Consider the following 11,234-nt stretch of genomic DNA (forward strand, 5'->3'; position numbering starts at 1 on the left):
TCAGCCTTTAGAGTGCAGCTATTAGATACTAGTAATCATTAGATTACTCAATTGGAGTAACTTTCTGAACATGGTCTTTTCTGAACATGATCTCTTCTATAATGAATAATTTTACAAAGATTCAAAGTAAACCATTGTCACACCACTTGACAATGCATCTAATCCCAGCTGTAGCTCACCTTTAGTAGTTTCCCCAGTCAAACTATCCAGTATGTAAGTATGGTATATCACAGTTTATCAGTGCAAATGCAGTACCAGCTGGTACTTCGTTAGCTGAGTTAAGAAAACTGCAGACTTTTAAGAAACCTGGGAACGTACAATTTTGAGGAAGTTTCAACCTGCAGGCAACTCAGACTTGCAGAATTTCTGCTCCTTGTTCCAGCCCTCAGAAAACAGTCTGTTAGCCAGGTTAAGGGATGACTTCTCCTTGGACTGGCAAGTTTCATTTGTTTTCAGCTACTAGCCTCCCAGAGAGGAGATGAAATTCTGTTTTACTTCCACATTTTAAAAGGCTTTGGGTAGATAAGGGCAAAGCTATTTTTATAGTGAAAGTCACCATGAAGGTTAATGCTATTCAGCTATCATAAAACTGTTTAATATCAGTCCATCAGTTAAGAGAAACTTAGCAAGATTCACAGGTACAAAAAAACATGCCAAAAGTGTAAGTTAAAAGGCCATGTTTGCACCTCATCCAATTAAAAACAAATAAATAAAATCAAGTCCCTCAAAAAATAATTAATCTTGCTCTACCTCCCCACCACAGCCACTTTCCTGTTTCATCTATTGAAAGTCAAGGGAGTTCTGTTTTGTTTTTTTTTTTTTTTCTTTTAACGACAAGCCAGTACATTTAGGACAAAGAGAAGACTCATTAAAGCCACTGTAATGCAAATGACACGAATGTTACTTGAAAAATACTGTGCTACCAGAATAATTAAATAAACACTGAGGCCTAGCGCAAACTCAGAAAGTCCTGTAGGATTATTCTCAAAGCTTTTTTCTTGTATACATGCAAAATTCCATACTTTTTGTGAGCTTTAGTGTGATGTTGGACTCAATGATCTTTGTGAGCTTTAGTGCCGGTTGGACTAGATGATCTTAAGGGTCTTTTCCAACCTAAATGATTCTATGTTCAAAAGTTGAAGAGGAAGGGAATTTGCTTTAGGAAGCATTGTAAAAAGATTTAAAGGTGCATGGTAAAGTGCTCAGCTATTCAATAAATCGTAAAGTAGAAGTCACACAGAAGATAAGTATTAAAAACTGCTTTTCAATCAGATTATTATGAAAAACAAATTTCGCAAACTTAGTGTCAATGAAGAACTGCATGCTCAAAGAATAGGAGATTACAGTATGTTAGTATCTTTCCATAATTTTTCCCTTGTCCTTTCTTCAGTGAAACTTTTTGTTGGGATAGGAAAAGCCTTGGGATTGTTGCTCTTTAGGTTTATTTTTTAAGAAAAAACACTAGCTTAAAGATTCTAAAGGTAAGCTGGTCTTCAGTATACACACTGATAGCAGAAAATTACAGTGCTGCACACCTTTACAGTGACTACTGTTCATGGCAAAGTGTCTCCTTAAAAATATGTTAGTATATGAAAATTTGAGTTTTTTACTTGTGCAAATGATGTTTCAAGTCCTTGTGGATAGGAGAAAAGCCTGAAAATGTGATCGCTTCTAAATGATCTAGAAAATAAAACATTTAAAGAACCCTTCTGTAATTCTAATAGTCTCAGGAATTTTAAGAACATTGCATTTTGGCAATGTGATAGGACTTCTCAATGCTTAGGGACAGCTGTATTTACAATGCTAGAAAAGCAAAAGCAGTAGCAAAACCAACAAAAAAACCCAGCACCCAACTGTAAGCAAGCAAGGGCACAAAACAAAGCCAGGTTTCGTTCACTGATTTAAACAACTAAAGAGGCTTTTTAAAATCAGTGAGCCAAATTCAGCTTTCCCCTCCTGACAGAAACATACAGCAGCTCTTCACTTGAGTATCACTACTCAAAATTTACCCTGGTACAAGAAGGTGTCCTCTATCCTGCTCTGGGGGAAGAATGGGTTCTTTTACCTTTCTTCAAACCAGGCCATCTCCATTAACACTGCTTTGCTGCACAGAAGTTGAGGTTGTCCCCTCCTCATTTGAAAGGACCTGCAGAAGGACACGGGAAGGCCAGCTGTAACTCAGACCTGCGAGGTTCCCTGCAGCTGCAGAAAAGACACCCCACAGTGGTGCAGTACAGAATGCCAAGACTGCACCGGCTGCCTGCAGCAACCTCACCCCAGTGGCAGATCACACCTCGTTAGGAAAGTAAAGTAGTACACATATGTCTCGGGTCTACGGAAAAAATTGCCTTGTTACTCCCTAGGCATGCTTCTTCCCTTCCTGTATTTCTGAATTTTTTTCACTGTGTACAAGCAAAGGCGGTCCGGTTCATTGCTGTTAATAACAAGATGGTGATGTATCCTCACCAGAAGTACCAGTAAGTGCATTCAACTCCTGGATCTTCAGAGTACTCAGTATGTTGCACGCTTGTGGCAAACTTGTATCTAATAAAAGCTACTTACTGTTACCTATTTTTCCCCACTTTAAAGATGCAAATTACGGAAATTAACTCTAGTTAATGTTAACTGTAGTTAAAGTTGATAAAGAGGTTGTCTTTTATGCTGTGCAAGTACTTCCTTTAAAAAGGTCAGTTGTACTAGTACAGCCTGACAGAAATACAAATGTGAGATACTGCACATGCTCTGTGTTTGAGGGTTTAAGTCCATTTTTCTTCCTCCCTTCCCACTATCTAAAAAATATTTAGAAATAAAGCAGAAAACACACTTCAGTGCTCACTTAAAACAATTTCTCCCTATGCTTTTTATGAACTTTTTCATCATAATTTTCTACTAAATCTTTGAATAAGTGATCACATGAGATGATGGTCTCTTCTTTGACCAGATGATGCAAAGCTATCCAGTCTATCAGGCCGAGTCAAACATTATCCATCCACTTTATCATTCTTAAGCTTAATACTCTCTGCTAATACAGCTGGTTCTTTCTTGTTTAGTACCATAGAAGTAGTAGGAATTTCAACAGCAGCACTGGCCTGTTCACTTGTTTTACTGGATACCGAAGAAGATGGCTGCGATGGTGTCACAAGGAAAAGTGGAGTTCGCTTCAGCTTTACTACTCGGTTGCTTACAGGCTTCCTAGGCACTGCGATCTTGAACGTCATTTGACATGGTGTCCCGTTGTCAGCACTCTGCCTTCCACAGGGTGCCTGGGAATTGCTGGGCACCGATGTGCCTGTTGTGGATATGGTTTCAGAAGCTACTTTGTGCAGCGTCAAACTTTCACAATTGGGTCGTTTAAGAGTCACTGCAGAATGTGAAGAATTGCAAGCAGCTACCTTTAATGAAGCTGAATTCTTGACTTTGATGTGGGTACTTGTTGAGGGACCTGAGAATCTAATTGGCTTGGGACACGCTTTACATGGTAAATAGCCTTCCTCTTCAGTAAAGTCGATTAATCGTCTGTAAAACAAAGAACTTCAATTAAAGAAACAAACTCTGTACATAAATTATTCTTTTTATAACATTATTACAAAACAGACAATCTGCAACAGCCATCCACAAATCTGAAGTTCTTTTAATTTTTGCTTGTTACAGTATCGTTTATGGTTCTCAACTCTTCATCACTGCAGTCAGGCTTGCCTTTACATGAATAGTGCCATCAATCTCTTCTACCTGTGTAAGTAATATTAACATTAAAAATTGTAGGAAATATGGTGCACAAACTGCTAAGTGAAAATCAATGAGAAAGAGGGCTGGAGGAGTTATAGGAAGAAAATTTAAAATGCTAGAGATTCCACCAGATACAAAATCCACTAAATACTAGTCTGATGTGTTTTAGTTATCTACAAAAACGTAAGACCCAATTGCACGTAAACGCAAAACGCAGAGTTCCACACTATGTAATTTGAGAAAAGAAGAAGAAAGATACAGCTTCTTTCTCCCTCCCCCATTTCTTTTCAATACAAATGATTATGGATAATCTTTCAAGAGAAAATGTTTAAAAAAAAAAAAAAAAAGAACCTGTGTAAGAAAGCCTGTGGAGTCTCACAGCAACTCTAACTGGTACAAGTAGACAGCATTTTTAAAGTATTATACAAATGCTGTTTCTCAGTGTTTGCAAAGAAAAATGGACGGACACCTAGATGATTTTAATTCCTCAAGGAAATAATAAATGATGCCAGGTCATGCTAAAACAGCTGAACAAGATGTTAGAAAACCTGAAACCCAACAAAACAAAAGCTAGACCAGGCCAGGTCAGAGGGATGGTCAGTAAATATAAATCAAAATCATTTTTTGAGAGATGAGAAAGGGGGGAAAAGAACACAGAGACCAAATTAAACTCAGAGAATATAACAATGCATTTAAAAATTCATCAAAACAAAAGCTGTCAAACTGTGGCTCTATTGCTGGCTCCTATATGAGGTAAAGCTACTAAAACCTGGTAGTAGGAGAAAGAACATATATGAATCAGATTATAGATTTTGAGCTGACAAAGAAAAGCTATAGCTTTAACTGATCTGATTGTCAGGAATGAAGAAACATTTAGCTGGCGGGTCAGTACTCTAAACAGGCTATGAACTGTGAGAGCCACTAAAGAACAGCTTAAAAGATACACTACAAAAGCATTGATATTCTTCAGGGTACTTGCATTTTGGATTTTAAAAAATCTGTGAAATGCCACAGGGATTCATACCAAAGGAATAAACAGTATCTGAGAGTAATATTTCTTATTATTGCTCTTCTAAAAGTGGCATATGGTGACACTGTTCAAAGAGAAAGCCTGCAAATAACCTAGTACTTATAATGAGTCCAGGGAGATTTTCCTCAGAGCCCTAAGGTGAGAACGTATTCTCAATGTCTGCACACCCTAGATCAAAAGAACCACCAAAACAAAAAGGAAAGCTTAAACATTCAAAGATTTGGTGCTTTAATAGTAGCAATGAAGCACAGGTAAAATATAATCAGTAACTAGGTTCATTTACAATATTTCAAGACAGTATATGGTCTCACCAGGATCACTGCAGTACATCGGGAGTTTTAGCTGAAACCTGAACATAGCTTTTTGAGGGTGAAGAAGAATAGAAGACAAATCAAAGCAGAGAGATGGGAGATAAAGCAGGCAATGGTAGTAGAGGAGCATTCAGGAATATATGCGGGGTGTTTGAGAATCCAGGGATCAAATGATCACAGTCCTTCCTATTTGAGTTACGAAAAGCAAAGAATGCAGTATCAAAAAAAAAAAAAATGGGGAGGATGGGGAGATAGGAGTTTTCAGTTGGATCACTGTGTTGATGTGGCTCTGTGGCTGCTGCTGAAATGACAGTGTGGCCAGGGACAAGGAAGGTCAGAAGGATCCTCTTCTATCTAGCAGCAAAGTGGCTGTAGGGTGGCTCAGATCAACTGTGTAGCTGCACCTGCAAAGGCTGCTTTTAGGTAATGTATTGAGAATGGAGGTGTAGTCAAAAGTATCACCGTAAAACTGCAAAGAAGAAATTCTAGAAATTTCTTCTAAAAAGAAGCATCTCACATATGTGAAAATCAGTTAACCATTTAAAGTTTTCAGTTAAATTTGTTTTTTAGCAGTCCATTTAACTAATACTACTCTCTACTTTTTGAAATTACTTCTTCCCACTCTAAAATGATGTTTTAAAGGCTGAAGAAGTAGAATAGAATTCAGCAGCCTAAAAAAGGTAATTTGTTTCTAGTAAGTTCAGTTCTGCAATTAACCACTCTGATTATAAGACATTTTATAAAAATGTAAATAGAAAAAACAGAGAAAACTCAACATTCGTAGCTATTCAAAGAACCTGAAATTATAAAAACAAACAAAAAAAAGATTGTGCTGTATTTCTGTTTTATTTTAAGCCATCTATCCAAACCAGCATACCTTTTATGAACTGGAGGCATATGATGCAAACTGCCTTTCAAAGGGCGTTCTTCAAGAGTCCAACATTCAATCAGCTCCTGGGGCACTCTCCAGTAGCTGACACCTGCATTTCAAAGGGACATTGTATTGATGAGCTGAGAGAACATAGTCAGTATTATGTGCAGATACACCTGACTAAATGAATACGTGTATTTTATTACATAGAATTTCAGCTTTAAACCTATGCTGACATGAACGCTGCTTACAGCCAACGTGCTTCTACGGCTTCCACCAGAGTGCCCATGCTAGCAGGCTATCACCCCTTGCATGTGGTGGCTCTCACTACATCTATTCATTCATGTCAACTTATGTCACCTTGTTGGAATATCCCTTAAGACTCTTTTTTTTTTTTTTTTTTCCAAATAGCCACTACTATGGGATATTTTACAACACGTTATTTACTGAATGAGTGAAAATGTATGCAGAGTTTTTATTACAGTTAATTGGCAAATATTTTTCTTATTTTTCTGTAAAAAAGTAGTACTACTGAAATAGAAGAAAAAAAATTCATACTCTACCTCTCCCTTCCCAGGCATCGAAAGCATCCATCATCTTTTTCAACTCAGCTACTGAGTAATAGCTCCAGATGTATTGGACGTTATTTCCAGCTTCTCTAGAAATATTGTTTTAAAGGTAACAGTTATGTGGTAAATCTAGCTAAGTCCTTAAAAATGTAACACTGATGAAATGTATCATTCTTTTTACCAAATCCCAACTATAAGGACTTAATAGTAAACGTTTTGTAAAGTAGAAAGGAAAATGTTACTTAAATTTCATTTTCATTTGTATAAGAGATTCTAAATCACCATCCTCCTATGATCTGCATGCCTGTGAACACCTATTGCTAAAAATGGGTATTCATGAAAGAATAGATGTTCATAAAAGAATAATTACCCAATTAATGGTGTAAAATCTATTCTTCTAAATCTCAATCATTTATTCAAAGGGAAAACACAGCAGGAGGACAGATACCTGATACTATGTGTCCAAATACTCTTGGAATAAATATTAATGTTCTCGGCCTAAATTTAGGAAAGTAAGCATCTTAATTATAGAGATGATGAAAACGTCAAAAGCTCTATCTTAATCATGTTTCAAAAGGTACACAGTGAAGTACACTTCTGACACTGTACTGTGGGACCAAGAGAAAGACAAATTACTTCCAGACACTCAGAAGTACAGGTCTACCAATAACTTATAATTATTGGCATAAAAATATATTAATAGTGTAGTAGAGATGTACATGTCGTTTAAAGAATTAAAACCATTTCCTTTCATCTTCAGTTCTTTTTGGTGTTAAATATTTCTTTCAGCTGTCCTAGAAGACTGCAAAATACAATTGCATGAATCAAAACCAACTTTGTGAATATTTCTGGAACTTTTTCTGGATGGGGATTCATTCAGTTTATTTAGTGTAAATACCGTCCTAAATTAAAAAGTAATTTTAAATGGTTGAGACATTTTAAAAATAGGAAGTAAAACATAATGAGAACGCCTTTTGTGGACTTTCAAATTCTTGTACTCCATGCTTATTTTTATCTTTTTTGTTGGTTTGTTTAATGTGACCATTGTATTAGCCAGCTGTTTTCGAAGTTGGAAAGAATCTGATTCCTTCCACAGATTTATAGTACAATAATGCTATATTATGCTACATATAATAATACTTAGGTATTATTATAACATGTGAGTGTTCATTCTCACTTCATAGTGCTTTCATGTGTTTGACAGTCATCTTACCTTTTGTAAATGCTTTTACTATGAATTTTCGTTCCTAACTCCTTATTAATTGCATCAGTCCCATCAGCTCTTGTGGCATAGACACCAATAATTTTACTTTCACAGCTTGCTCCAGAAGTGTTGAGATAGTGCAGGACCCAAACGGTAGGCTTGGTACAAACTAAATCATAAGAATCGCAGAAATCTAACAAAGCCTGAAAAAAACATAAAACACAAAGTACAGAATATTAATAAGAATACAGTATTTTTAGTTGAATAAGCTTTCATATTTAAGTTTTCTTAGCTGTACTGGTTAAGCTCTTTTAAGTAAGTCAAGGATGTAGTTTATCTAGAATAATGTGAGCAGTATTTCTTATCTGATGTTAACAGACAATATTGTAAAACTAGGAGAAATTCACAGAAAGGCAACACAAATACTTAAAGGCATGGCAAATCCCTAATATGAAGAGAAACTGAAAGGCCTGGAAATGTTTTATGCTTTTCAAAACGGAATGAGTAAGGGAGAACGTGAAATATATGGAGCAATAGCTTACTAAGGGAACAGAGATGACTGTCAGGACTAACGCAGCCATACCTGGTAATATAAGTTAATTTCTAATCAGTTAATTAGAATTAGCTTTTAAGTTACAATACTCTAAAATAGACAAACCTTAGGATTTTAAATAATACATTAATTTTCTTTTCTCCTTTCTTGTTCTAAAAAAATGGCAAAGTACATTTTATCTTTCAAGTTTTAGGATGAATTTGTAAAACTGAAAAAAAACCCCCAAACATCTTGAAATCAATCTAATCTGAAGTCAAATTTGAAGCCAAATAGGGAACTAAACAATGTCATTTCTACTATGCAAGTTTTACAGCAGACTTGCATGTAAACTGTTGCTGTATTGCAATGATGGGAAAAGCTGATGTCCTTAACTACTATGACTGCATTATCAACTCTAGGATTTCTTAACCCAAAATTCTGAATTTACTGGTGATTTAACGTGGTGATTAAAAAGTGCTAACTTTCATATACTGTAGTTTTAGTATCTAATGCTACTGAATGGTGTGGATTAGAGAGTACATCTTTAAAAATGTAAGAAATGTCAAGACCTTTTTAAGCTCTATATTTGATCTTAAAGAATATGTCTCCATTTCATTGGCCAAATGGTCAGACAGACTGTATGGATAAGGGATGCCAAAATAATCTGCTTCCTCCTGCAGTGCAATTCGAATTTGTTCATCTTCAGGAATCCGAACTTCTCCATGAAGATAATCCAAAAGATACTTAAACAGGCTTCCATCTCGATCAATTAGACATGCTCCTGAAAACATAAATAAAATTATTTAAAATACTGCTTCCAGCAGCGAAGACAGACTTGTCACATTCTACCAAATCACTCAGGTTTTACTCACTTAGGAGGAGTAAGTATACTTCCTCTATTCTTTTAAAACTACTATTTTGTCTCCCTGGAATATTTGTTATTTGAAGATAAAATTCTTAGTGCAGTAAACATTTCTTTGGTATTTCAGTGAAATCACTAATCTGCGTAGGACCATCCAACCTCCGCTGTACTGCACTCCACTTAAAATGCTAAAAACTAATTCCAGATGCATTGCTAATTCTAACTGCAGATACATCTTTTCTCACTACTGCAGAGATTTTTTCAATTTTGGATCTAGGCAATTTAAAAGAGTTAAAAGTAGCATCAGCTCTAGCATCAGTACACATCTAGTCTAACCTTCCCTGAATATTGCTAAGTTTTACAGTGTTTTTTTGTTTTTCTCTCCTTTTCCTGCTGGGGACAAGGACCACTACAGAAACTGACCAAACTATACACAGCTGTGTACAATAGGCTGTTCACTGCAACTGAAAGATGGTAGCAAAGCCCTGCCCGTAAAAATGTTAAACATTTCAGATATTTTAAACAGTCAAAAGTGTAAAACAAGGCATTACTATTCTCCATCCATTGTATCTTTAAACTGGACATACTTTGGCAGGGTTTCCAAGTCACAAAGAAGTGTGAAATTTGACCCATGAATAGTTTTATTCAAGCTTTCATATCAAGCCATGATGGTGAAAAATGCAATCTTTACTGGGTAATGAAATATTCTGAAACAAAGATTAGACCCAAATCTCCTTATGTAATCAATTGAGAGAGTGAGATGCCTCTGGAGAATATAGGGGGTCATAAACAGGATCGAAGCTAAAAGCCAGATACTCTGCCAACTTCAATTTTATCTATTTTCATATTCACACTGAAGACGTACATTCCAAAGCCACAGTTTGAACTAGGACAAGGCAGGGCTAAGCACTGTACAAACATGTACGTTTGCAAACATGAGTAGTCTCACAGAATTCAGGTGAATTCCTCGTAAGTATAAAGTCATGCATGCATAATTGTTTTACATCCTGGAATTAAAGAAGCCAACTGATGCTTAGCAGATTGGGAAAAGAGATACACTATAAAATGCATAAATATTTATAAAAGCATGTATTTGCCAAGAGCTCCCTGATCAGAATGTCGTATTTACAGCTTGAACATACTTACCTGATTCATCCACTTTTAGAGGAAAGCGTCCACTAAACATAGAAGCTAGCATTGAATCCTTAAAGCGGCATAAAGACTCGTGCCTGGCTGTGTATAAACATCCTCGCACATTAAGTCGTAGAATACCCTGGACGTCTTCAGACTTGCCCTGTTCCATTGCATTTGCAAATTATGATGTTAATTACGAGCTATTCAAACCTGTAACAGATACAAACAAAAGAAAATCTAATGCCAGTTAAGACTGAACATATTATATACAAGACCTAAGCGTTATCTCAGCTCTTAGATGTTTGTTACACAGTACTGTAAATCAGCTTTGAAAACAGTTCTGGAGACATATTAGTGCAAATAGCCAAATATTCTACACCTTGATGATAAAAAACTATGGCATTTTACTTTGCTAGGAAACACAGTTACTCTTTTGAGACAAATGGGTAAGCAGAATTATGTGGTCAGTATGTGTGAGCAGAGCACTGGAAAGACATTTTGGGAAATCTTTGAGTATAGTTCAATGCACTAAAATGCAGTAATTTTGTACTAACAACAACTTGTCTTCTTTAAAATGTGATCTTTAATTAGGGCTGCTTTAACTAGTTGTTGAAGTTGTCACGCCATTAATGCCACATTGCCAATAAATACTCTTACTTGTGCCTGCCTTGAGCTCCCTGCAGGAGGGGGGGCTCTGTCTGGGCAGAAAAAAAGTTGGCACAAGAAGCGGAAGAAAATCTTCAAAACGTTTTGGGTTTTTTCAGAGCACGCCCTTTGAGGGTACTAACTCCCACTACGCGCCTTGTGCCCGTGCGCCTGCTATTGTTTCACCAAAATTAACTGACGAGCTCGCAGCCCGCTGGGCAGAGAGCCGGGCACCCGTCCCGCCAGCAGGCCCGGGCCCTCCCTCCCTTTCGTGGGGCGCTGCTCCGCGAGAAAAGGGGAAGCCCACCCTCCGCCCTTCCGGGAGCCAGCCAGGGACGGCGGCTCAGCTC

The 11,234-nt window shown here is 36.8% G+C and overlaps 1 protein-coding gene across 1 annotated transcript; it reads right to left on the reverse strand.

Moving 5' to 3' along the window:
- Positions 1-2,981: 2,981 nt before the first annotated feature.
- On the reverse strand, positions 2,982-10,408 carry KCTD18 (potassium channel tetramerization domain containing 18). The gene is made up of 6 exons (XM_009584442.1): positions 10,252-10,408; positions 8,813-9,024; positions 7,721-7,914; positions 6,502-6,596; positions 5,945-6,047; positions 2,982-3,516 (listed from the first exon to the last, which is right to left on the reverse strand). Exons 1-6 carry the CDS (start codon positions 10,406-10,408, stop codon positions 2,982-2,984), a joined length of 1,296 nt encoding a protein of 431 aa, XP_009582737.1.
- Between the last annotated feature and the right edge of the window lie 826 nt (positions 10,409-11,234).

This window comes from Fulmarus glacialis, unplaced genomic scaffold (genome assembly GCF_000690835.1).
Source record: "Fulmarus glacialis isolate BGI_N327 unplaced genomic scaffold, ASM69083v1 scaffold29450, whole genome shotgun sequence".
Classification (NCBI taxonomy): Eukaryota; Metazoa; Chordata; class Aves; order Procellariiformes; family Procellariidae; genus Fulmarus; species Fulmarus glacialis.

Excerpts from the sequence above, each read along its gene's own strand:
- KCTD18 (XM_009584442.1), bottom strand. The coding sequence starts at position 10,408 with ATGGAACAGGGCAAGTCTGAAGACGTCCAGGGTATTCTACGACTTAAT. Across the intron at positions 9,025-10,251 it reads TCTAAAAGTGGATGAATCAG|GAGCATGTCTAATTGATCGA; the intron begins GTAAGTATGTTC and ends TTATGTTTTCAG. Across the intron at positions 7,915-8,812 it reads CAAATATAGAGCTTAAAAAG|GCTTTGTTAGATTTCTGCGA; the intron begins GTCTTGACATTT and ends TGTTTTTTTCAG.